At 51.4% G+C, this 27,919-nt stretch overlaps 1 protein-coding gene across 4 annotated transcripts in view; it reads right to left on the reverse strand.

Annotated features, from left to right (window-relative positions):
• SYNDIG1 (synapse differentiation inducing 1) overlaps positions 1-27,919 on the reverse strand; it is a 106,225-nt gene that overhangs the window by 44,816 nt on the left and 33,490 nt on the right. For all 4 annotated transcript variants that reach the window (XM_037001871.2, XM_037001870.2, XM_037001869.2 and 1 more), the window contains exon 2: positions 14,449-14,973. In XM_037001871.2, the coding sequence (XP_036857766.2) occupies positions 14,449-14,973 (525 nt within the window). The remainder of the gene's footprint in view (positions 1-14,448; positions 14,974-27,919) is intronic.

A 27,919-nucleotide genomic window follows, 5' to 3' on the forward strand; every position in this document is an offset into this window, starting at 1 on the left:
TCCAGCCTGAGATAAAATAATATGTAGGTAAAACAATAAATACAGGGGACAGGGAAACTCCTCCTCGTGTTGGAATGCCAGCTCATAAATGTAGGGGCCACTACGGGGTTCGAAATTTCATAGGATGCTACAACTAGTAGATAAATGACTCTTGGGACACAGGGTGCTCCCACAGTCTCAGGGTACCTCCCTACAGGAGCTTAGTAACCACAAAGACACACTGTCACCTGGCCACTGAGAAATGTGGCAGGGCCACCTTCAACTGGTGATGGAAGTTACAGAACGGGGCACGCTGCCCCACGGGCTTCCTAGCGCACCCCGTCAGGAGGGCGCCACGTCACTGCTGTGGTGGCCCTGCCCCCAGATGCCGTATGCGGTCCTGCACCTGTTCTCCGTTTGCTCTGAAGGACACTACGGAAGAAACCCGCGACATCTGGATACGGTCTACAGAGATGATAGTGACTAATGATTTTAACTTCCCGAATTTTGTAACTGGACCTGTTTTTCAGAAAAGGAACACATGGTTCATTGGGGGTGAAGGAAATTCATGTCTGTGACTTCCTTGCAAATGGCTCAGAAACCTAGGTCTGTTGACAGAATGACAAAGCACATACAGTGAGCTATTAGAACTGAAGGAACCAGGCCAGCAAATTTATCGGAAATCTTTGTATTTTTCCTGCAACTTTTCTGGAAGTCTAAAATCACTTCAAAAGTGAGAAGTCAAGAAATCCTTGATACATGTGACATTTGAGGAGATAAAGTGAACCCTAGTTGCTTTCTTTCCTTTGGGAAGGATGCACTGCATTTTTTTTTCTTTCTGATTTTGATGGTGCTTTCATGGAAACACTGTGAGCATTACTAGAAAAAATGAAAAAAATCGAATTCACTTTTTTCTCGACATATGAATAATTCATTCTACACTGTGACTTGGCATTTCATCAAGTTTGTCCTTTTCATGTTTCCACAGAGAAGCTACTCAGCGTTTGGCATCACACACCTGCCCCCAGGAGTGTAGCAGGTCAGACATTTCAAAGCCACGCTCCCAAGCCAGACATGTCGAAGGCGGCTTCCAGGATAAAGCATGGGCTCCGTGCACGGCTGGGCACCTTCTCAAAGGCCAGGGCCCCTGGGGTCTGGCAGAGGACAGCTCCCCGGTGCCCACAGCAGGCTGTCCCACCTCAGCAGCCCTGAGAGAACAGGGCAAACTGCAGGGCAGGCTGGGAGTCCGAGCAGCCCGGGAGGGCGGGAACCCTCCCCGGAGCACGGGCAGGCTTGGGGGGATGGGACATCCATCCATCCACGGCCATCATCCATCCAGCAGGTGGCTCAGCCCCTGGTGAGCGCCAGGAGTGACTCACATGCTCCATGTGGGGTGGGGACGCAGGTGAGCGCTCACAGCGCTTTCCTTTAAGGGACCCGTGGGCCTCTCTACTGGCCAGGCCCTGCCCGGCCCTGTCCCCCCCACCAGGAAGCCGGATCCCCTTTGGCTTGAATGAGAGCCGCATCTATCTTCTTCAGGGTAGGTGGGATGTGATTAAAAACCACTGACATTGAGCAAGACGACTGGCTAAACCAGGCCTTGGGTGGATGTTGCTGCTCACCACGCCCTCACTTTAGTCTGTACAGTTCTATGGCATCATTGTGTGGTCAGTCATACGACCACCGCAACCACCAGGACACAGCAAGTCGGTCACTTCCAAGTCTCCATGCCGCTAACTCTCGTGGTCATTTCTTCCCCAGTCATGTCCCACGAGAGGGGGCACGCTGTGCGTCCCCCCCTTCAGCCCTGATAGATGTTTGTTTCCAGTGTTTGGTTATTACAAATAAATGCTGTGACATACGCATGCAGATTTCCATGTGAAGTGCGTTTTCATTTCTTTACCCAGGATAGGGTTGCTGGGTCACGTGGTGTTTAACTTAGAGAGAAACACACGTCCAAAGTACCTGCACATTTTGTGTCCCCACCAGCGACGGACGGGAGGCCCTGGGCTTAGGATCCCCACCGGCACGTGACAGTGTCAGGGCTTGGATTGCAGCCTCCCTAAGAAGTGTGGCCTTAAGTCAAGGGAGCTCCGCTAGTGCCTCTGAAGACACATGTATTCCCTTCCGGTCACTGTCTGGAGCAAAGATAAAGCCCGAGTCTCCAGCAGGCGTCATGCAAGGATCTCACGTACGTCTTCCATAAAACTGGACCAGCTGCTTCGCCTTCAGAAGCACAGAGGCACAGTGTAAAGGTCCCACCCCGTGGCATCCAGCAGCTCAGCCTGGGGCCAGCACGGAGCCACGCAGGTGCCCCACGCTCACTGTGGAAAGCGTACAGGAGGCTGGAGAGCGCACGGGCACGAGGGCCCTGCAGGCCGCGGAGAGGGGAGGTGTCCCGACGCTGGGTCTGCAGAGCGGGCAGTCCAGAGGGGGAAGCAGGGCTCCAGCTGCCCCCCACAGCACAGCCCTTCCCGGATGGTCCATTTCTCAGCTCACTGCCAGAGGCACCAGGGTGACTAGGACGGTGAGGAGAACAGGGCCCCATCCTAGCCGGAGGCGTGGGGGCACCCTGAGCTCCCTGTCCTGGGCCCGGCCCTGGGGCGGGGAGGGCGTGACGGCCGTCCCCACACGTGGCCATCCTTAGGAGAAGGCGGTGTGGACTCCCGAAGGGGCCCGCCATGGAGAGGGAGCGAGTTTCCCGTAAGGCCAGCTGTGCACGTCTCTGCCCCTGACTTAGACTAGAAGCCCTCTGGACAACTGCTTGGGTGTGGCCTGGGGGCACCTGGGCCCCAACCCGCCTGGCCCTGCACGTCCACAGCCCTTTAAGTGCAGTAAGTGATGGGGGCGCACCCTGGAGTTGGAAGAGGCTGAGGACCTGTGGGAGGCTCCCCCTCCGGGAGCTGTCTCCCCACAGGGCACCAGGGGCGCCCCCACGGTGGACATTCCCCTGCCCTGCATCCGAGCTGAAAGCCTTGTCATCAGACCCCCACTTCAGCTGACAAACGGCGGCAGTGACGAGCTGCCTGCCACACCCGCAGGTCCCGGGTCTTGGCCCAGACTCCACCTTCCTCTAGTTCCCTCAGGCGCCCCGAGTTCTCCGGCACCCTGCCCCAGGATGGACAGTGGCCTTCGGAGCTCGTCCCCACTGGGCACCCGGACTCCCTGACCCTGACACGAGGCAGGTCCTGAGCCCTGGCCCGGCTCCCATCCGGGGCTGTGCTCCCAGCCCACCCTCTGGTGCAGGACCATTCTGTGGGCACCTGGCTGGGCCGTGTGTGGGACATGCTGGTTCAGGGGTCAAATAAGTGGTGCTTTGAAGACTGGAAGGCCTGGGGTCAGATCAGGCCACGAGTCGCCGAGGGAGTCAGACATGTGTGTTCTGGCTCTGAACGGCACATCTTGGGGGCTGGAACTTTCTAGGGTGTACTGTGCATGGCCGAGAGGTGGGCTGGCAAACAGTGCCGCCAAACCTCTTCTCTCGCACAGGGGAGTGCCAGGGAACCGTGCCAGGGTTCAAGACTGAGGCCAGATCTGCTCAGAATGGACATGGTTCATGCCATCAGGTGATCAACAGCAGTTGGTCTTGGTACAGACGGTGGCACACTGTCCCCCAGACCTGCGGTTCTTAAGTTAGAATCACCTGTGGCTCTTTAAGGAAAATATGATCCCGGAGGCTTTGGTTTAATTGGCCTGGGGTGTGACCTCTGCATGGCTGTGTTCGGAAGCCAGGAGGACACAGACGGCAGCTGGCGCCGGGCTCCGGGCTGAGCTCGGGCCTGGAGGGGCAGCTGCGGGCTGGGCCAGGTCACCACCGCCTTTCAGCGGCTCTGCGTTTCTTTGGTTTCTTCTGCTTCGCAGCCGGCAGGACAAGCTCTACCTGGCAACAGCACTGTGGAATGTCCTTCTAACAGGACGCCGACGGCATGCCGTTCACAGTATCCTTCATAGCGTGCTTCTTACTCTTTCTTCGGAGTCTGTCCTTGTTTTGGTGGTTTGTGGAAAACACAAGCTGCTCCTGTATTTCGACATGGAGCCGGCTGCTGTTTGGGAGCCATTCACGTGTGCCGCCAACCAGCAGCCCAGGACAGGAGGACGCAGGATGCCCTGCAGAGCCCCCGTGGGGCCGGCCGTGTGCCAGGAGGCCCGAGGTCCAGGTCTGCTTCTTGCATGTGACACAGGTGACATTTTAAAGCACTCTGTTAAGGTCACATTGGATTCTCACCGAGAAGATGTTCATAGGCTTGGGGCTCACACAATTTGGTTTCATTTCTATTAAAAATAACTCGGGAAATTGACCTTGGACTTTACCTTCCTCTGACATTCATGAATCCATTGCATTGCATGCCTAGCTTTGTGGCACTCTGGGACACGCGCATGAGTGTATGCGTCCCACCTTCAGTCCCTCTGCGTGGGAGGTGGTCCTCGGAGCACCAGCAGGCATCTCGCCCGCCAGGCCCCCAACGGTCAGCTCAGGGCTCCCCTGCAGGCGCCCCACCCAAAACCGTCTCCCTCCTGACTCCCCTTCCCGTCGTGCCTCCCTCGCAGGCTGGCTGGTCTTCCCTGGGAGCATTTTCTTAGTAAATCACTTGCTTGTGAGTCCTCATACTGCTGTCCGCTTCTGGCAAACTCAGCCTGGGACGACTGTGTCCGACAAGACAGACAGACACATGCACGATGACACAGAATCCGATGTGGGGCTGCGAAGGGGAGTGCCCTCCGGACACGACACGAGGAGTGGCCGCAAAGGCCCACGTGGTGGCAGGGAGACTGAAGGAGCCGCAGAACCCGGGGGCAGTGGGGAGGGCGCCGCTCAAGGGCTTCCTCCCTGAAGGCCACCCACAGGCAGCCTGCACCCCATCACCTCTGGGTGGTTTCCCTCCTATTGACTATCTTAAAAGGGATCAAAGCAGCAGAGGAGACCATGACTGATTCGTCTGTCTCCCGTTTTCTAGAAGGCACATTAGGGTGAATCCCACACAATCTGTCGGCACGTCCTCAGCCTGGCCTGCAGCCCCGGAAGGTCTGCCATGCAGAGAGCATCTCCGGGTCCGACCTCAGCCTGGGGACGGCTGGCTCCATCCCGCCCCGGCCCTGCATGCCGCCCGGGAACACCTCTGTGATGCCTGCTGAGTCACCCCTGAGTCTGTCCCAGGGCCTGGACCTCTGTGGGTCCCCTCGTACACAAGGCTGTAAGACTCCAACCAGTGTGTTCTGTTACCAAATATACTTTTTTGGACTCTGAGGCATGTTGCCTGACTCCACATATTCCACTTGTTTTGTGATCACACAGACTTCCGCCATATGTCCTGGTGGTTGTCACCTTTCCAAACGTGGAGTTTCTAATTATTTGTCCTCTAGCCACTGTAGCTGGGCTTTCTGCTTACAGCTACATTTGAGGTACAGTGGGGAAAACGTACTGAAGAGCGATGAACCGGGCAGAGAGGGCGTTCTTCAGTTAACACCACTTCACGGCAGCATGTACGTTAAACAGACCTGGACAGAGGCTCTTTTTCCTGACACAGCGCAGCATTTCTCTGGGGACTGATTCAGAGGAGGCGATGTGATCTTCACTGTCCAGGAGGAATCGGGTTCCCTCGGGATCTCCAGCCAGCTCCAGCTTGCCGCAGCCCGGGCAGCACTGCTCCACGACCCTCGTTGGTGAATGAGAGCGGCACCCTCATCAGAGACGAGCTCGGCGGTCCCTCAGCACCCTCTCCCAGGGAAGGCCTCTTTCCTGCCTCCTTCCGTCTCTGTTTCATGTTATGGAAACCTGATTTCACAATCCCCACGGAGAGGCACCCACCTGCATCATGTCACGGTGTTAGTCTCTTTCCATGTAGGAGAGAGCACGGGGCACTGAACCGACCTATAAACAGTGGTTAAAATAAAAGGGGGGCTCATCTTGGGTTTGAATGATGCATTCCATTCCTGTTTCCCAGGAGCATGATTCATAGAGAGCTGAGCAGCCCTGGAGTATCACCGCTTCAAAAGAGCACATTTTCACCACCTGTACCTTAATTCAAGATGTGCTTCTCCTAACAGACTTTAATGCTTCTCGTCACTGGTGACACAGTGAATAGGAGATGATACTTTGATCAACATTGGCCAAGGGTAAATGATATGCCCAAGGTCTCATGGCTAGTCCCTGAGGAAGTGCATTTATATGTACATCGGAGTTAGAAAAGTGCCAGGCCGAGAAGCAAGCCAGTGAGGGGAAATACCCCCACTAACCTCTGTGCTGACCTGTGTTACTGGGGACCCAAAGGGCCCTTTCTGTGCTGAATTTTGAATTTTGTTCAAATGAGTCTTGAAATAAGTAGATCTTCAGCTAAGTCTGGGGAAATTTTATTAAGCTACTATTTGGTTTAGAGCAAAAAATTTTAACTGGTGCTCAAAATTGAATATGTAAGAGAGTCATCAAAGTTATAGGTCTTTTCTTCATTGTTATTCAAACTACATTTACCTATGTTAGAAAGCACTTAGCTCACAGCTACATGTAAATATGTAAAAACTGATTTCATTGCAACAATTACAGTCTTGCAATGACAAAAGATTCTAATTTTTCTGGCTATGATTCACTTTATTAAGGCAGACATAGATATAACGTATCTGTCCTCACGCAGTTTTGACAAGCAATTCAAAAGCTGCAATCAGGAGATCTGATCAGTACAAGTTCAGGAAATCAAAAAGGCTTTCATTTCTTTAGTACACAAGTTTGGTTTGATGCCTCCACCCTTTTATTTATCAGAGTGGCTCAGAGGAACGTGAGGGATGACCAGCTTGTATTCTATGACAGACGGATTTACTATCTCAGAGTCTTGCCTCACCCAATGGGTATAATCACACACGCCGTGCCTTTTACTGCCATATATAAGCCGAGAATATGTTAGGTGAGGATATGAAGATATTGATTTCTATTTTTTAAGAAATATGCCTTGGATTCCAGTTTAAATGAGAGTTATCCTTGATACAGAAAATGAAAATGATAAATGGCCTGCTACCATTCTGATCACGCCTCTATATCACAAAATAATTTTGAGTGTCTCTTTGGAAGTTTTAAGCATGCCCTCAATGGTGGCAAATGTTTATGTTGTGAAAGTAAATTTGATTTCTGGTTGAGACAAAATTATTCATATAGCCCCCTCTTCCCAGAACAAGGCGGCTGCTGAAGTCTGGGCAAAAAAATGGACTCTTGACCAAAAGGAGACAAAATGGGTTCCCTTGTGAGTGACCCATACACATATCCAGGAGAACTGGGCTGTCAAAATAGATTTCTTTATTTACAGACTGTCCCAAGGGAGGAAAAGGAGTAATTTAATTTTCTAATGCTATAAGCAAATGCATGCTATAATATTTAAAGATAACTAATTTGATTAAAATTCTTAATCTAACCACAAACCATCTGTGGGCATCTGGACACATTCTTCGTCTGTTTCTAGTGCCTGCTGGTCAATGCATGTCCAGTGCTTCAAATAATATCCTGGCAAGACTTCTGGTGCGGCAGCAGGAGGTGGGCATACCCTGTCACCAGGAGACAACTGATAAAATTGCTGAAATAGCCCTATTGGGGGCTGTCAACACTGACTAAAGGTCAGCAGTATACTGAGGGGCATCTCCTCACCATTGCTGCTGGATTCTGAGTAAGGACAATAGGGGTCTGCAGGCTCAGTGCCAGTGTGGTCCGTAAATATTTCTAAGAGAGTCAGAAACTCCTAGGTGTGGACACCAGTAGCTTCATTGTGGGAAGGGGCTGAATGGATTGGGAGGAGCGGATGGAAAACCCACTCCTTTCTACGGGCAGGAAAACTTGTGGCTCTGTCTATAGTCCTGGTGGGCACAGACGAGAGGGCGACCCAGGCATTTGTCAGGTGCCCCGAGAAACAAGAGAACCACGGAGGGCCTCGTAAGCCTCCTTGCATCCCTGGCTGACGTGGTGGCTACGCAAATGCACATCGAACACAAGAAAGACAGTTGGAAATAAAAGAGAAACAATAACAAAACCAAGGCAGAAAACAAACGGGCAGAAAACAAAAAGCACATCAGCAGACCTAAATACAGCCACACAGAAACCAAATTTGAAGCAAATAGACTAAATATGCCCATTAAAAGACAGAGACTATAAGGCAATTTGGAAAACAAGGTCCAGCACTGTGCTTTCAACAAGAGGCACACGTTAAATTCTGAGGCTTTTTAAAATGGATTCCAAGCAAAAAGATGGAGCGAGAGACATCATGCCAATGGCGATAAGAAAGCTGGAACGGCTATATTAGTGCCACACAAGACAGACCAGAGGACGAGAAACAGTATCAGATACAAAGAGGGACATTTTATAATGATGAAATGGGCAATACTTCAGCAAGAGGGAAGAATTATAAATGTACACGCACTGGCCAAGGGAGCCCCAAAACGTGAAGCGAAAGCGGCAGACTTGCTGGCTGTCTGGGGGAGACAGGGCACAGCACAGGACCCAGGGCATCGGAAAATATTGTAACGAAGGCAAAGATAAAGAAACAACATACGAAAATGTGCAGGACGCAGTTAAAGCAGTGAGAGTTAACAGCTTTAAAAGCATGTATTATGAAGAAAAAATATCTCAAATAGATAACTAGGCTCTTGCCTTAAGAAACTAGGTAAAGAAGAGCAAATTTAACCCATAGGAAACAGAGGGAAAGAGATCATAAATATCTGAGTGGAAATTGATGACATGGAAGGCAGAAAAGCATGAGTGAAATCAATGGAAACAGCCATCAGCTATTTGAAAAGATCATTGAAACGTATACATTTTTTGCTAGACTGACCAGGAAGAAATAGAAACCTCAAATTACCAAAATCAGGCATGAAGGAGGAGGCGTTACCAACTGCATGGAAAGTAAAAAGATTTAAATGGAATATTATGACCTTGATGCCAACAAAGTAGATGATTTAAATACAAGCGACAAGTTCTTAGAATGGAATGAATTACTGTTAAGGAGAGTTAAGAGCTAAGAAGAGTTAAGAAGAGAGGAAAACATGAAAATTTTCTTTAAAACAACAGGCTTAAAATAATACAGAAATCAGATCAGATAAGCAATAAAAGCCCTTCTTCTGAATAACCGCCCAGGAAACACTGGAGGCCTGGTCAGCTCCACTGGTGACTTCTAACAAATATTCAAATAGAAATGGTACCAATACTACGCAGAATCTCCCAGGAAATCGAGGCAACATTTCCCAACTCATTCTATGAAGCCAGGGTTTCCCTGATACCAAACCCGACAAAAAGAATCACAAGAAAATAAAACCAAGGCCAACATCCCTCGTGGACATGCTCAGGAATGTTCTTAACAAATTACCGGCAAATCAAATCCAAATATTTACAACGGAGTATACAGCATGCCCAAGAGGCGTATATCCCCAAATGTTAGGAGAGTTTTATATCCGAAAATCAGATCATCTGTTATCGCATTAATAAAGGACAAAAAAACAACCCAAAAAACCCATACATGATAATCTAAGTAGACATAGAAAAAGCATTTGACAAAATTGAGCAAACATTTTTTATTAAAAAGAAAACTGTTCAACAAAGCTGTGATAAAAGGGTACCTGATACACGTGATTAGGGGCGTTGACCTCAGTATCCTGCATCACAGACTCTGAGCACCTGAGGCCCCCCTGCTCCGGGGCCAGAGCACCCCTCAATCAGTGGCCCCATCCTCTCAAGGGACACTGAAGATAACTTTTGAGGTTTTGTCTAGTATTTTCCGAATCACCTGTTCCCTGTACCGGCTCTGTGCCTGCTGTCGTCCCGCGCAGCTTCGGTGTTCTCTCCAGCGTCTGCCTGCCCCCCACTTGCTCATATTTCTTCACGAGGCAGCTCAGTGCTACGTGGCCGTTCTGACATCCAGCCTCTCCCGACAGGCTTCAGGGTTTGACGGCTGGCAGACTCAGGGGTCCCGGAGAGCCGCGGATGATCAGGGCTGTCGCCACCCCAGCTCTGAACGCTGCTGCTCACCTGCGGGCTCTGAAATAGCAGCTCGTGGAAACACATTTTTTTCTAATGAAGGAAGGAGAGCATGAGCATCGGGGTGAGAGTGTGAAGTCGTGCATCTCAGCTCCCGGAGCTGCCTGCTCAGCCGCCCGTGTGACCTTGGCCGTCTGTCTCCTCACGTGCGGGGTGGGCAGGTACAGACAGGTGCCCCGTAAGCGTGTATTTTCCTCTCCTTCTTCCTCTGGTGAGGAGAAGGCTCATCCCTCTTGGGCTCTGTTTCTGCATGGTGACGTTCTGTGGCCTCAAGGACCCTGGGGGCCCCCGCTGTCCACATAAATGGGGAATGACTGGCTGTCCACATTGGAGCAGCGTCTCTGACAGCCGAGGGCTGTGAGGCGTCTGGAGCCGCAGACTGTATCGACTTCATTTCGTGGCTTTCCGTCAGAGTTTTTATTTCCTAGATGGCTGTCTGCTGGCACCAGGGGCCTCTGAGTGTCTGTGCTGCTGGAACAGCTTCACCGAGGTCTGAAGACAGGACACACAGTGGTCAGAAACCAGGCAGGGGGTGCCCGGCCCAGTCCTGTCTCCACCCTGAGGGAGGCCTGTGTGGTCACACTAGGTATAGCTACACCCAACGGTGTGCAGCCTTCCCTATGTCCCCAGAACCCCTGAGGCCCCCCGAGATCTCTGCCCCGCTGCAGAGCGAGCCAGATCCGACTCTCCACTGTGACCAGCGATCGCACTTTTAGGCAGTGCAGGGCAGACCATAATTTTGGAGGCCTTCCCATAAAGCTTCTTGAAATTAGCTGCAGAGCCCATTCACGTGAACGCCAGTGCTGCACCTGACAGGCAACCTCAGCGCTCCGTACGCTCTCGGAGAAACCTGTGCCAGGTGAGTGGACCCCTCTGCATGAGGGGCATCTCCAGTATAAGTGCCAGGGCGCAGCTGCCCAGGGGGAGGGTCGGGGGGACAGAGACGAGGCAGGTGGCCGTGCAGACAGGAACCCAGGCAGCAGCTTTCTGAACATGGCAATTTTCAGGAAACCATATGGATTTGCTATTGTGTGAAGAATGAGTGAAGCTACAGAAGATCCCCAAAGCTAAAATCACTGTTTTTCCTTTTGTCTGAAGTAGAACCGCCTTGTGCGAAGAGCTCCGGATCAAAATTCATGACGCCTTTTGTCTCGGTAACAATGTAATCATGACCGCTATCGCTCTTGTCACTGGATGGTCTTAAAACAAACGCTGGACAGTCCACATGTCTGGCTGCAGCTCCGACCCCCAGTCTGTTGCTGCTCCTGGAATCTCCGCCACGTGGCGAGATGGCCCACACGAGGTCTCATCCCCTCTGTCACCCCAGCCAAGGGTCAGCCAACATTGCTGAGCGTGGCGTCTCGCCGAGTGACAGCCAAGCACAGATGCTGAGAGAACGCAGGGAAGACCGCAGAGCAGCGCCGTCCAGCCGAGACCCACTGAAGTGCTGACTCTGAGAATCACAAGCTCAATAAACCGTGTGATTTTAAGCCATTAGGTTCTGGGGTGAGTTGTTATGCAGCAAACGCTCATTGATACATGCCCCTTTATTAGTCCATGGAATAGAAAAAGAATAAACCTTAGGATGATTACTGCATGCCTGACACTCCCACCTAGTCATTAGTTTTTCTTCGTTTACAGAAAAGCAGAAAACAACACCAAGAACGTTGCTGAGATCCCTGTTTTCACAGACATCCTGCAGGACCAAATGAAGCACGTTGGATGGCCCCCCGGCCCCTCGCGGGTGGACTAACGGCACTGGGGGAGCAACGCCAGCCACGCTGTGTCTTGGATTTCCTCCCCTCAGAGCCGTTTCCGGGCCCAGGTGTGCTCATTGGATGCCAACCCAAAAGTCTCACTAGTGCCTAAGAAGTTGCCAGACGCTTAGATGACTTGTCCCGTGGATGTCCTTGGGCATCTGTACCCTTTCTGCCTGGGGTGTAAATGCCAACATGCCCATCTTATTGCTATAACCAGAGGCCACTAGAGAATTATTAACCAGTAGGTACTGGGATTATGGCTAAAGATACCAGCTGCTGTATCATTAAGGGAACTGCTTCTGACGGGCCCCCACCACTGTTGCCCGGGTTGAGGAGCACACCTGGGGCACACAGCTCACTCCCCCAGCACCTGCACTACCTGGCCGACCAGGTAGAAAAGCCCGTCGCCCCAGCCACTCACGTCCTACCATTTGATTGACAAGATGGTTTCTGAGTGGCTTTTGGACCTTTGCAGAGTTCCAGATACCATATCTACCAGCTGAAGAAATTGTGTGAAAATTGTCATGATAAAATGGATTCAGTAACTGATTGCCAAAAATGTAGGTTAAGACATACTATGAAAAAAGTGGTATTTAAATCACATCTGTGTTTACTTACACACTCAGGCGGAAGTCCATGCAAGTCTTAAAGAAAGAGGAATACAATCCTTCTGAGTCTGGCTCATTGCACGGCCACAGGATGGGCATTAGCTGAGGACCTGAAGACATGCTAAGCACCGGTCATCTCCACCCCCCGGCACAGGGCATTTATTCACAGACAAGGAGAGAGTGTATGGATATAATGCACATGTGTGTGTGTGTGTGTGTGTGTGAATGGAGCCCACACGAGTGCAAAGGGCTGGTGGAGACATGTAGGAATTCCTTTTACATTTTCAGTCTAGTTACTATCCCAAACTTTCTGCTGAGGCTGGACCTTATACATTGGAGATAATTTTCCAAGAATTCGTAACGAACCTGAAAACCTGCCTGGGGGCTCGGGACCATCTCAGCACAGAAGGGTCCTGACCCCTCCTTGCCGTCACTACCAACACAGGCAAGCTCCCCTCCTCAGGTCCTTCTTCACTTCTGATATCACCTCATGGGACAGGCCCCTTGGGCCCTGGTGCCAGCCCCAGTCCCTAGCCCCTGCACCCTGCCCAATCTGCAGCTTCTGACCGCCCAGCCCTGACCCCAGCCCCCCTTCTGAAACCCCGCCGGGTTCTCTGCACCCCTGCGGGAGCTGTTGGTTACAAAGCAGAGTGGCCTGTGTTGTGGTGCAGCCCTGCTACTCCCTGGGAGCTGAGGCAGACGCTGCTGGGGGGCTCACCCGCCCAGGGCTCCTTCTTGAAGCTGTTATTGCCCCTCCTGCCTCACAGGCCTCTGGAGTTGTGACCCCACCTAATACCCAGTCTCCCTTAGATGGCTGGTAAGGCCTTTGGTGAGGGGGGCCCCCTTCCTCTTGGCCCTGTCTGCCCTGCCCCACCATGAGCCTTAGGTCTGAGCCATCTGACCAGGTACTGGGCCTTGCAGACGGAGGAGGACGCCTCTGCTCCTCACCTGCTCACAACGTCCCTTGGTCTGGAGCTCCACAGCCGCCTCCCTGAACCCTCCTGCTGACAGTTCTCGCCCTCAGGAAGCGGGGCAGGGCGCCTCCTCTGCAGTGACTCCTGACCGCCCCCGTGAGTGTGATCCCATCCCCTCCTTCGGGGACTCGCAGAGCACACTGGGTATTCCGCCCTCTACCTCCAGCGTCACCCTGAGGCTGCATTGATCGTGTGGCCTGTTTCCCAAACCTCATGCAGGTCAGTAAGAACAGACCCTGGGAAACTGCGGACACTGAACAGAGGCCTTCGAACAGAGGCCAAAGCGCCCCCCACCTTCCCACATCTTCGTTCGGCCGGAGCTCGCCTCTTCTCCTCCTCTTGGTGGGCATCCTCAGAGGTGTGAGGGTCTGTCTGCTCCTGCCCGCCCACTCCAGTGACTGCCCTCGGCCCCCATCACTGGGTTTCACAGCTCTGTCCACGTCACCTGTTATTTTCCCATCCCTGCATCTCCCTTCTGGTTGAACCCGCACCTCCCCGCTGCCCCTCCAGGCCTGACACCGCTGATCCCCTCAGTCTATCAGTTCCTGACGATTTCCGTGGCCCTTCAGCCCGCTAGGGCCCATGGGTGTGGGTCTGACAACCCCAATCTGCCCCCTCTTGTTTTCTTCTTTCTCTGCATTTTGCAGGCAGGAGGCCCGGGGTTTGCTTTGCTGGGAGCCTCACCTGCTGGGGGGCAGCTCTCGTGGCCCTCACACTACGCCCTCACCTCGCTCGCTTTCCCGGATGATCCCCCACACGTTTCCCCACCATGCGCCCCCTCACCTCGCTCGCTTTACCAATGGCCCCCTTCTCCTGTGGGTGGGGTCTTGCTGGGACCCCCAGCGGACCTGCCGGTGCTGGCGACCCTTCAATCCGCCTGCAGCCCCCTTCCCAGGCCATGACCCCCAGGGAACCCCCGCTGGGCCCGGGGCCTCGCCCCGCTCTCCCCGTCTAGTCTCCCTCCACGTGTCGGTCTCCCGCCAGCACTCAGCAGCCACGGGCCGCCAGGACCGCCTCGGGCGCTGGGATCTGCTGACCGGTTTGCTCCCCGGCTCCTGCCAGGCACCCACGGGTCCCGCCACGTCCCACGCCCCGTTCCTGAAGGCGCGTGCGAACAGGCCTCTGACCTCCAGCTCCTGGAACTCCTCGTCATCGTCCACGTCGTAGGAGAGCGTGTGGATCTTGATGTCGTCGGCCGAGAGGTCCAGGAACCTGCCCTCGGGGCGCTCCAGGCCGTCCTTGGCAGGCGACCGGCCCTCGATGAAGGTGGTCTCGCAGCAGTCGGCCGCGCCGTCGGCCCAGGGGCGCAGCACGGCCTCCGAGAAGAAGAGGATGTTGGCGCCGAAGTGCGGCTCGGCGGCCCGCGGGAGGGCCCCGGGGTCCAGCGGCTGGCGCGCCGGGCCGCGCGGGGGGCTGCGCGGGGTGTCCGGGGCGCCCGGGGCGGTGACCGCCCTGCGGCAGCTGGGGTGCTGAGGCGCCGGGCGCACGGGCACCGGCCCGTCCCTGCCCTCGGCCGGCGCGCTTCGCGTGTTGATGAGCCCGTTCCTCTGCCCGCGCGCCGCGGCGCTCCGTGGCTCCCGGGCGCCGTCCATGCTGCGGGGCCTCGTGCGGGCGGCGCCGGGGTCACGCCGGCCCCCCGGGGCCCATGTCTCCTGGGGGAGGAGGAGGGAACAGGGGTGAGACGGGGAGGCACCTGCGGGAGGGCCCGCCGCCCGGAGCCGCACCCCCACCTGCCCGCCTGCCGGGTCCAGGGCCGCACCGGCCTCGCGTCTCTGAGTCCCCGCCTCCCGGGAGGGTTGTGGGGACCCCAGCCACCCGGCTCCGCAGTGACCGGGCTGCCGGGGGCCTGAGCCCGGGGACAACGCCCCACGCCGCCCCGCACGCCCAGCAGGAAACACGCCCCGGGCGGAGAGGGCTGAACAGGCTCCCACGCAGACTTAGAAATAAGGGGCAGGAGGACCCACGCCATCAGGGCTGTATGTGGGCAAAACCCGCCGGCCGCGACACACGCACATTCTAGAACTCTCCATTGGAATTAGCTGCACACACACACACACACACACACACACACACACACACGCCTGCCGGCCTTCGAGCTGGTCCCAGGCATCAGGTAGCTGCTATTCCCCTGCCTGAGGGCGTTCAGCTTGAAGCAACATGTGCACTTTTGTATACAATTAAGTCCTCCAAACTGTTTCTCCCTGGGTCATGTCCGAGTACGGTTTCAAATGTTAAAGAAAAAAAGAAGAGAAGATACCCAAAATTGAGATTTTTGGAGATAAAGAATGAATTTCCTCAGACTGTTCCCCTTTGCAAGTAACTTAACTATTATGTAGGAAGACATTTCCTCTCTGGGACTTTGGAAGCCCTGGCATCCAAAGATATTTAAGAATTTTCTTGCATTAAAACTGCCTTATTTGGTGGTAGCTACGGGAGTCTAAGACTTCAGATTGACCAAAGAGGTGAGACAGCAAGGACCCCTTTGTGAGGAATTGGAAAATAACATCTTAATAGAGTTGAGAATGACCAGTCAGCTGCAGTCTGTGCCCTGAGGTGGTGGCGTTATTAATGTGACACTGTGTCCGATTTAAGAGCAATGAGGAAACAGACCTCTGTGTCCGCTCACGTGGCACTCGGAAGCGTGGAGCACAGAGGCCCAGTCACGGTCTGAGAACGAGAACCACTAACCGAACTGTGTGAACAGGACCTTTTGCTCACCTGCCGCGTGCGAGGCCCGCACTGTCTGAAAAGCACTGTGGCCAATGACCTTCCAGACCTGCACAATATGCTTATGAGCTGCTTCTGGCCCAAACCCTTGATTTCTCTAGTCTTCCACCTTCCGCCGGGAAGCCGCAGGGTTAATGTCAAAGCCTGGCCCCCTCATACGGTTGGGGGTCTGCAGGATGTACTACCAGGACCAGAATAACCCCAAAGCCCAGTTCAGCTCCTTAGACTCGGCCTCTTCCATCCAGATTGGCTGTATGTGTCTTAAGAAGACATTTGGTAGCGTTTGTTCAAATTCCAGCTCCTCAGAGGAACTGCGTGCCCTTGCCCAGCAACAGCAGCCTCCCCTTTGCTGGTATGTTCTCAGCTCTCAGCTGTGGTTTTGCTCACGGCTCCTATGGCATCTAGCCCTGGCAGCAGGACAGCTACTAATGTCACCATCAGCCCCGGCCCTGGAGCCCCTGAGACGAAAGAACCCAGTAGCCTTTCCCTTCCCAGAACCTGGTGGGCAGCAGGTCCTCAATGGCCTTCTGTGGAAATAACATGTTCAGGTGCTACATGGTGGGGATAATCCCTCCTCGGTGGTCTCCCCTGAATCTGACTTCACGGAGTCTTGAGGCCGGCACAGCTCAGGCCTCTCAGCCTCCCTCCGGGGCCTCCCCCTGAGTGCCCCCCGAGGCTGTGAGAGACACAGGATCCTCAGCACCCCCTTCAGCGTGGTCACAGTAGCTATTCTACACATTAAGTTCGAGGCACTGCTGTGTAGACAGGCCAAGTTTTGGATTGATTGTTCATATAGGTTAGGGGTCCATTTTGTAATGGAGAATTTACTACCTTTTTTAAAGCATTCAAGTAAATATATCAAACAGTTGGCATTCTTTAAGATCTTTCTTCTTGAAGTGAATTTTTTTCAGCATTGAGGTTGTCAGCTATGTTGCACGTGGGAAAGGGGCCGGAGTAGGTGGGCTCTGTGTCTGTCCCTGCAGTGTCCTTCAGTATCTCTTTTATCACAGACTGGCCGTCATACATGACGTCCTTAAGCTCATACTTCCTGTGAGCTCGGTCCCTCCCTCTGCATTCACTTCCACCACCTCCAGCCTCACGTTCCTGCCTGAGTTCAGCCGCTCAGAGGTAAAATAGGGGAGAAGCTGTCAGTGGTGCTGCCTGCTGGGGGACCCCACCAGTCCCCTCCTTTCTGCAGTCTTAGCTGATGGCTGTGCTGTTCTCCCAAGGCTCTTTATGACAGAGAAACAATCACAGAATATAACCAGCATATTCTATGACAAATAGTAGTCTATTTATTTTGTATCTTTTTCTCACTCCATGATATGCAGAGCCAGCAAAGAGGAGAGCCTCTCCCCTGAACCTTTCATGTCCAGCAGCCCCTGCTGTGTCTAGGGTGCTGTCTTCTATTGACAAAACCGTCTCGGCTCCCAGCGTCATCTCTGGGGGACCCTGAGCCTGGGGCATGAGCCCAGCAGAGGAGGCCGCTGGTGTGCGTCACCCGCTGCTCTGCTGGAGGGACAGGCGGGGAGCACAGGGGAGGGAGGGCAGCTCTGTGTCCCTGCACACGGTCGTCTCCTTCCCAGGGCTCACTCTTGGCACTGCTGATGGGAGAACCCTGCCGCCCACAAGCTGGGGTGAGTACTGGGTGGCTAAGGAAACGCACGGGGACTGTGAAAGGAAGAGAAAGACAAAAGTAGGTACACAGCACCTGTGCACATTTTAGATAGTCTAGGAAACGTGTTTTCCTTTACTTTGAGACTGTCATGGTATAAAGAGTGATAACCTAAGAGTCAGGAAACCAAGGATCAGTCCAGTTAAGCTGCCACATGTCTGCGTGATTCCGGGCAAGCAGCTCATGAAAGTGGGGTCACTGACAAAGCAGTTGAGTGAGAGCAGCTCTAAGGTGCCTGTCTGCTCTTGTGGTTTGCACCTCGCGGCCCGTGAGTCTTAGGGTTTTATGGGATTAGATAGAGCTTTTCCACAAGGTAGTAAAAATCTCACATCGATCACGATAGGCTAGGTTTCAGTTCAATAAAATATAGATTTCCCAATCACTTATCATTGCAAGACACAATGCTTGGTGCTTGCTGGAGATAGAAAGATGAGTTCCTTACAGTGAAAGTTTAATCTATGAAAAAGAAATCGATTACATAAACCACTCTAATAAATAGTGAGACCGCAAATGTACCAGAAACCATCACGCCAATATGAATCTGAAATCTAATATTTCAAAATGAGCTAAAGGGACTTGAGAAAATGATAGAATTGTGAGAGAAGAGCATAAATCAGAATTGGGTGAAATCAGAAGCAATACCATCTGAGGCTGGAAAGAGATGTGAACAGAACCCAGGGAAGAGGTAGAATTAACAAAGAAATAATTGCAGATGTCAAGGCTGCACCAGAAGGGACGCAAGAGTGCATAAGCACAGTGGGCCATCCTTTAAAAGAAACAGAGCATGAAAAATAGAAAAATGCTTTGATCTGAGTGTCACCTGCAGCTGATGCACGGAGCCCGGGGCTTAGGGATCTGCGGGCAGAGCCCTGGGAGGTGGCAGTGACAGCTGCCCCGGCTCTTACTGCTACTGAGGCCAGAGGGACGGGGGCTGACTGGAGCATTCTGTGATCTGTGGAAAAGAGTCATGAGCATCCTCTGAGGCAGAGCAGCCATCGGGGAAGAGAAAACAGCCTCGCAGGTAACGGTGAAGGAGGCCAGGGCGGGAGAGGCGGGAGAAGGGCTGACTGGAGGGCTCTCGGTGCCCCCTGCCCAGTTCTGTGTTGTTTTTTGGCTTATTTGGCATTTGATTCTTGGAGCTTCTGTGGCCATTAAACCTAGTTTCAAAGTCACCTGGACACAGCTCATCCCTTCAGCCTCCTGAGCTCCAAGGTCATTCTCAATGCCATTCCTGCCCTACCCCCGAGCCATCCAGGCTCCATTTCTGCTCTTTTTGCTCAGAGAAGCCCCTCAGATTCAAGCCACCCAGTAAAGCCGTCCTCAGCTGATGGTCAGAACAAGCTTCTCCAAAGCAGAACCCCTGGGGTCCCCAGAGCCAGGTGGGGTCCCCAGGGCCAGGCGGGACCCTCAGGGCCAGGCAGAGCCCCTGGAGCCCCAACATGCAGTGGCCCAGCTACACTGCCACCAGCCTAGAGGGGCGACTGTGGTTCATGGCCGTGTGTTTCCATGTTGCTACTTTTAATTTTTCGAAAGACACTGACAGAAGAAATGCTTATGAAAAATCTTCCGGATATATTCACGTTGAATCACTTTTGCACAGAATTATGAACAGCGCTAGTTGAGTCTACAGTCTTGACTACCACACTCCCCCACAGGGCCGTTGGGTGAGGGTCCGGAAAATGCCTGACTGACTGTGTCCTGAAAGGCTCCTGGGGGCCCGCCATCCGCACTCCAGGCCTCAGACTCGGCCCCAAGGCTGGAGGCTGCCCCTGATCCTCCACTCCCTGGACCCCACGCACCCAGCTCAGGACACCCAGAGTCTCCTTTCCTCTGAACCGGCCTCTGTGTGTGCTGAGCACATCTGGTTCTGTCTGGCTCTGCTCTCCCCCGGCTGCCTGCTGACCTGTCAGTGGCCTTTGTTCAAACATCTCCCCCCACAGGGCATGTCCAGGTCAGGGCTCTGAGACACAACCCGGCAGGCTCCACTACCATCCACTGCACAGGGCTTGGCCTCAGCTGGTCTGCAGCTCCTCTAGGCCAGAAACCAGCTCAGCCGTCCTTGGGATTCTGATGAGTCCTAGAACTGAGGTGCTTGATCGTGTTTGGCCAATACAGAACACCTTCATCCTTTCATACCCACCAGCAGCCACTCCCCGTTCCTTCCACAGCCCCTGGCATCCGTTCACCTACCTTCTGTCTCTGTGGAGTTGATTATCCTGGACATTGCACGCTAAAGGAATCATACAGTACATACACTTTATGGCTAGCTTCTTTCACGGAGCAGAATGTTCTCTGCAAAGCCCTTATCCGTGATGTCATGGACATGAGTATGTCATCCCTCTTTATGGCTGAGTAATAGTCCCCTGCGTGGGTGAGTGGCCTGTGGCGGAGGGGTGCTCATGAGCTGCTGTGTCAGACTGGACCGCTATCACCCCAGCTCGCTCACTGAATGGTCCATAAAACAGCACATTCATTCTCTGGCAAGCACGCAATGAGAGTAAAATTGTCTTAAACACCAACAGAGCCACACAGATGCTCAGTCTGCACCTCTGGAGGGAGGAGAAGCCTGGGACACACCTGCTGGTGGGAGAGAGTGCGGCACGCGTGCCTGCTCCTCCCTGGGAAGCACAGCGCTCAGCCACGCGGCAGGCGCAGAGGCTTGCTGCAGTTTCAGGCCAGAATAAGGCAGCCTGTGCCAGAGCCAAAGGCCAAAGCCTCCACTTCCCTGACTCACAGCAGGATCTGAGCAGTTTTGTGTTCTGCCTGCATCCAGCCCCTACGACATACACCACTTTTAAAGAATCCCAGTATGTCCCACCAGGAATTACATGTATAATGCGTATGACGGAATTATACGTGGACCTAGCCATGGAGAAATGGCGATTATACATTACAGGTTACATCTTTCCCATAGATGCTATGCTCTGAGGAAGTAACTAGGAAAAAATCAAATGAAAGTTTTGGGAAACTGTATTGTAAGTATAATTATTTCCACACAAAGACATAAACAAGCGGAAGCACCCGAAACCGTCTCATATTAATTTTCCTTTTTTCCGAGCCTGTGAACATTCTAGCTATTTAAACATCTGTGTCTCTGCCGCCTTGCCTCCCACCCCCCATCCCTTACACGCACCCTTCCCACAGGAAGACTTAAAGATCTGCACAGCTGGGCTGTTCGGTGGGCAGCAGACGGAGCTCTGCAGAGCAGCATCTAGGGTCTGGACCTCGGCGGCTGCTGAGAACCTTATATGGTAGGAATTTTAGCAGTAACAGGCGCATTTAACATATAAAACAACCGTTCGGGCAGCATCTTCAAGTAGAAACAGAATAGAGCAAACTGTTTATGCAACTGATGGAAAATTAAACTAATTAGCAGATGAGCTGAGCCAGGACACTTGGGATGTGTGGCAGGAATGAATTGCTCTGAGCAGTTTTAATCCCTCTCAAACAGCTCAGTTAAGCAAAGCATTATGAGGGCACTGGGCTCTGGGTCTTCCCTAAACCCCAACACTGTTTAGACATCTGTGATAAACAGCAGCTCTTCCCTCCTGCTAAGCAAATGATCTATGTTTCCGCCCAGGCTCACGTGTTGAGAAAAAAGAGCCGCTTGCAAATCCTCATTAAAACAATTAAAGTTTGCTTTTAGCACGAACACACAGAAAAGTCTGTGATTTGGCAGGGGAGACAGTTAATGAAGCATTCAGGACCAGATCGGTTATTGTTATTTAACTTTTAAATGGCACATAACTGTGGCAAGATGCTGCATCACCAAACTTATCACTTCTGGTGGACTGGGACGTCCTGCGACCCGAACTTCTGCTGGCAAACAAGGTCTCGTCACAGCACCTCTGGGGGAGAGTCCACAGGGACTTTAGATCTGGTTCGTTAACGGTCGGAGAAATGCAGAAGAAAGGCTGTGACACCGGGGCCATGACGGCCTGAAGAGGTTGTGCCAGTTTCATTTGGCTCATGTTGTGGGAGGAGGCTCTTCCCCAGCAATATCTCCGTGTCTGCCTTTACCAACGCCACCACTTCAGCACCACCACCATCGAATTACCAGCACTCCCCACAAGGAATCGGCAACAGAGTCCACAGGACAGGCCCAGCCCAGCACCATGTTTGCAGAGCCCACAAGCTAGGAGTCATTTTTTACATTTCTAAGTGGCTGAAGCGTGACGCGTGAACACTATAAGACAGTCAGTGCACAAGCCACAGATAAAGTCCCTTGACCCGTGCCTGCATCCACTCGCTTGCATATGCCTGTTGGCTGCTCTGCACACAAAAGGTGGAGGTGAGGCCATGTGGGCTGCAAATTTAAAATATGTATCTGATTCTTCACAGAAAGACTTGCCCATCCTGACAAGAACTCCTCCCGCACCCCCCCCCAACTCCTGCCACCACTGCTCACACCCACCGCTGCTCTGTGGTGTGGAGAAATAAGGCTGCCTGTGTGGTCAGGGCAAGTCGGGATTCAGTGGGGACACTGTGGGAGGACAGACTCAAGCCACCAGCAAGTGTGTGACAGAAAGCTTCCAAGTATTCTTGACTCTAAAATTATTGTGGCTACCCTGTTGTTTTGGGGGGTGTTGGAATGACCTCCGCTAACTGCAAGCCTGCACGTACACCCCGAGACTCCACACTCTCAGGGGCCTTGATAAACACAGCTGAACATTAGTGTGGAATGTTTGGGCTGGACATCCCATGCCCTGGGTCTCGGCAAAAGTAAATGCAAATCCCTTCTCGAAAAATATGCTAGAGACAAGCCTCAGAAGATGTCCACACACAGAGTTAGAAGAGACTTGAGTTTGGAATTAAACACATGAAGAAATAAACTACAATTAGCAAGGGTTAAGCAAAAACGTCACAAAATCAGATCATGAGGACTGCAAATATTGATGTTATGATAGATTTTAATGTAAACATGCTTAGTATGTCTAAAAATTAAAGGTCTTAGAACTTTAGAAATTAAAAGATTTATTGGTGAAATTAAAACCTCAGATAGACTTACCTTTTGGCATTGAAGTTGAATAGGTGCTCCGAAGGATTCTCTTACTATAAAGTACAGCCCTGGATTAGAACACATTTGGAGACCTTGCTGTTTGTAAAAGAAAATCCCCAAAGATTGCTGCCATCACGTAAAACGTTACTGGGAGGGGCAGAGAGGCAGTGACCCAGAACGCCGGCAGTAGCGGCGATATATGTTAACACAGCCTTAGCAGACACGAGATGACGAAGGCCAGAGGGAAGCCCTGTTCTCAGCTACACTTCTTTATGCGAGTGGTGTCAAATCCAAGCGTACAGTAGACTCACCCGGAGGGCTCATTAACACACAGATTGCTGGGCTCCCCCTGCGGTTTCTTATTCAGTGGGTGAGACCCAAGTTCACAGAGGACCGCACTTTGAGAACCAGAGGTCTGTAGGTTTTGGGATGGTGTCAGGTAGGCAACGATCCCGGCTATAAGCAGAAACGGAATCAACCCAATGTGGAGAAAAGCCCCCCAAAGGTGACCTCATCATTAGGTCAATCAACAAGCTGACGGTTACAGATCACCACGCACAAAAGACCGCCTCTCGCTGTGTGTGGGAATCAGCAGGGAAAAACAGCTTTGGCCAATCAAGTATTTCAGATTTTGGAATAGTAAGAATATAGGACCAATATTTATAATATATTTGTAGAAATATCTGCAGTAGGGCAGATAATTTACAGAGCAACGAGATTAGAATGACAACGGATATCAAGCAATAATGGGAAGTGGGAGACAATGGAGAAATTAGCTGTCAACTCTGAACTGTATGAAATAATGTTATCTTTCGAGAACAAAGTGAAATAAGACTTTTACAGTTAGAAAAACAAACCAAAACAACAAGCAAAAAAACCCTATGAGACTTGAACCAAAAGCAATTATAAAGGATGCACTCCAGGAAGAAGAAAAAATATTGCCGGCTGCCAGCTTGCAATGCAAAGGGTGATGAGCAGATAAACCAATAATGTATTTGTAAATCCAAACAAATAACGACTATATACACCCCCCAATTGTGAGGTATGTTTTTAAAAATTTAAACACTGTAAAAAATATATAAGTAAGGAAGTGGATGAGTCCAAGTTACCTTAAATGTTCCAGAAGTGTGTTAAAGCATTCAGTTTTATACTTAACTAAGCATCAATGAATTTCAGGCATAACTTCCAAATGAATAGAAATGGTCATAAACATTTCACACCAGGAAAGAGAAAAAAAATGAATAAGACAAAAAAAGGCCAAAATACAAATAAAAACTTGATATAATAGCAAATGAAAATATATCAGTATTCACTAAAGGCAAAAGTTAATAAACGTTGCCAGTTAAAATACATTTTCAGTCTGGATTTAAAACAATATCCAAGCATATGTTACTTAGAAGAGATACACAAGGACACGGACGCTTTGAAAGCAAAAGTATGGAAAAATACATGTACAAGGATAATCCTAAGCAAAAAACAAGAAACCTAGCAGTTTAATGAATCTAAAACCAAACAGATGTTAGGGGTAGAAAATATTACTACACAGTAACACAGTTGCTACATAAGTGGGAGGGTCTGTTCTCTAGACCCAATTCTCCACTTCTCTGCACAGCATCAATTGGTTTCATATACAAAGCAAAATTGATAGAATTAAGAGGTAATGTGATATATTCACCACTGGAACAAGAGATTTCAAAACATTCTCTCAATGTGTTAAGAAATAAATGGACCAAAAATAAGAAAGACATGGAATACTAAAAAAAAAAACAATAATAATTTTAAGCAAATGAGCATAGATAAAACTGCACTCAGCAATTCGAGAACACAGATTCTTCTAGGCACATTTTCTTTCCTTTTCTCTCTGTTTCTCTCTCCTTCCTTTCCTGTCTCCAACCATTTCTCTTTCCCTTCCTACCAAAAATTGATCAAGTATCCACAAATTTCAAATAATTAGTATCTTTTAGACCACTTTCTCTAACATCGTTGATATAAATGTAATACGTTTAATAAAAAACACACTCATTTACAAATGAAGAAAAAATAATAACCAATGGACCAAAGAAGAATCACAACAAAATGTGAAATCATTTAGAACTGAATCATACTGAAAAAATCTACATATCAAAACAAACTACAAAATGTAGGTAGGGGTGCAGATGAAGCAATACTTAGAAAAACAGAGCCTTAAATGCGTGAATTGGGAGAACAAAGAAAGGCTCAAAAGCAGTGAGTCAACATCCACATTAATAAATTAGCTGAAGTCGCAATAATGATAATAAAGGGAAATGCACTACGTGTCAGGCGGTAGTAAAGCTCAGGTCAGAAACCAGTGAACTGGAAACAGATGCCGCGCAGGGAGTCAGCAGAGCCGGCTGCTCTTTGCCGGAGGCCCGGACGGGGCTGACGCGGGTCGGAGCCGGACCGGGGCCGGGCCCGCACGGTTTCCCTTCCCTCTCTGGAAGGCGCCCCTGAGATGTCAGTGAGGGACTAGAAATAGTAGCAAGTACTTAGCAAAATAAATAATCAAAAAACAACTTGCTGGAAGAGAGACGGCGGGGGGAGCCGCACGAGGCAGCTGCCGCCGGGCGCCCGGGCGTGGACGGGGATGCTGGGCGCGCAGGGCCCCCCAGGCCGGGCCAGGCCTCCGCCGGACACGCGCACACGCCGGACGGGCCGCCGGCCAAAGACCAAAGAGGAACGAAACGATAACCGTGATGAATGTTTTCAGCGCTCCGGAAGTTCATCCGACACACACTTTCTCTGAATAAGTAACTTATAAATTTACTCCAGAAAAAATTGATAGTGGAAAGGTGGATGATTAGGGATAAAAGAAACAGTGGAGAACTCCAGAAGCGAATAAAAAGACATCGCCGTGTCCAGCGACAGTCTGTCCAGTTCATGACAAACCCCCGCGGGCTTCCCGGAGGCGGTCGGCACGGACGGGAGGTCAGAGCAGACCCGGGGCCGGAGGACACGGGGATGCGGGGGACGGTGCGGGCTGCTTCCCACGTGTGACCAGCGAGTCATCGAGAAGCTCCAGAGAACGAGATGCAGAAATTCCACAGGTGCGAATGCACAGCAAACCAAAAATTTCCATTATTTTGAGGCGTTATGGGAATGCAGGAGAGCAGAATCCACTCGATCTCAACACTAGGGACTTTTTCCTTCTTTTGGCCCAGGAGGTCATTATTCTAGAAACTGGTACAAAGGAAATACTGTTTTATCACTATAACTTGGGTTTTCAGTCAGTAGTGTCCACAGAATCATGAGGATAACCGTTTAAGAATTTAACATTCGGCGCGTAGGGAATAAAAACCAAACAGATTTTGCAGGCTGCGGGGGGGACACCGTCATCCCCCCGGTCACCTCCCTGTCGTCCCGGCCGAGACGCAGCGGAATCCCTAAATACCCGGCGTGGTGACCTTTACAAGGTTCGCCCTGTTTAATCCTCAAAATAACCCTGTGAGGGACGTGGTGCCCCGCCCTCCCTTCGCTGACGCGGAGACTGAGCCACCAGGGAGCCACTCCTGCCGTGGTCCACCTGGAAGTGGCAGAGCCACGCCACGCCCGGGAGCCCGGGTTAGGGCCCGACTCACAGCGCCGCAGCGGGACTCGCTCATTCTAACATGGAAGTGGGGACGCGGCCACCCGAGGGGGAGGCACACGGGAAGGAGGGAACAAGGGCAGGCGGGCAGGCCACCCACAGGCTGTCCTGCCTGGTGGGAAGACCGGAGACGCGGGTTTAGTGATGCCCCTTTACGGACACAACAGGTCCCAGTGGAAGGACCCCAACTGGCAGCCCTGCGAGTGCGGGGCAGCGGGGTCACGGGCCGCATTCTGACGGCCAGCGAGCGGCATTCTGCTCTTTCAACGCAGGGAGTCCGCTGGACAGAATATAAAGTCAACAGATCAAGAAATAACCGGGTGCATTCAGCCGTCAAGGCATGGCGGCGACCATCACAGCAGAAGGGTGCCGGGGAGTCACTCCTGGGAGGCAGGCTGGGGGTCAGGAGGGTGTGTCAGGAGTCCAGGTGAGGCCTTTGGGATTTTCATTACCGTCTGTCTGCTATTTAATATTCTACTATGCCTTTGTTATCCTAGCCAAAATAACCACGAAAAATACTTTTAAAAAAATCACGTCATTATGGAGAAATTGGAGCCCTTATACGTGGTTGCTGGGAATCCAAAATGGCACAGCCCCTGTAGAAAATGTTTGGCAGGTCCTCAAAAATTAAATGCAGAATTACCGTATGATCCAGCAATCCTACTTCTGGGCATAGACACAAAATAATTGAAGGCAAGGACTCAGAGAGATGCCTGCACACCTGTGCTCACAGCAGCTACAAGGAGAGAGACCCGACGGCCTGAGGGCAGGGTAACAGGTGAGTGGGCTGTGCTGGGCGGCACGTGGGCCCTCACGGCCGGAGTGGGAAGCGCGTCTGACATGTGCCACCACCCCGGGGGGGCCTGAGGACGTCGTGGTAAGCGAATCAGCAGGCACGGAAGGACACACGCCACGTGGTTCCACCTGCACGCGGGACGTGCTCGCGTTCATAAGGCAGAGAGTGGTGGCTGCCAGGGCGTGCGGCAGAGGAGAAACGGGGTCCGTTCGGAACAGTCAGTCTGGGTGGGCGAAAAGTTCTGGACATCAGTGGTGGTGATGGCTCTATAGCAGTGAGCATGTGCTTAACTGTGCGCTTAAAAATGGTTAAAATTGTGAATTTTGTGTTATGTGTATTTTACCACAATAAAAAAATAATTTATTTCTTCAAAAAAGTAAGCAATGACTTCAGTGTCCAAACTGATAAAATATAGTACCTTTGAACTTATTTGAGTTTCATATAAATTAGTTCTTTGACCACTTCTGGAAAATACAAGAACCTATGGACATGTTGATTCTGATTACAATCTCCCAATTTAGCACTTTTGTTGTTATTTTAATTCATATATATGCAATATTATAATACATATCTAATTATATTAAATACACACATAAGCCCTACAGTGCTTTATTATTATTGTGTTATGCAGCTGATATTCATTTAGATTTACCTACAAAAAATATGCTCAGGGAAAAGCCTTGTCACAGTTCATGGAATTTCAGAAGCCATGGATTATAAGATGCATCCCTGTTTCAGAATTTCAGAAAAGAATGTGCACGTTATAGTTGGAGAAAAAATAAACTAAACAAGGGCTG

This window comes from Manis javanica, chromosome 15, assembly GCF_040802235.1.
Source record: "Manis javanica isolate MJ-LG chromosome 15, MJ_LKY, whole genome shotgun sequence".
NCBI lineage: Eukaryota > Metazoa > Chordata > Mammalia > Pholidota > Manidae > Manis > Manis javanica.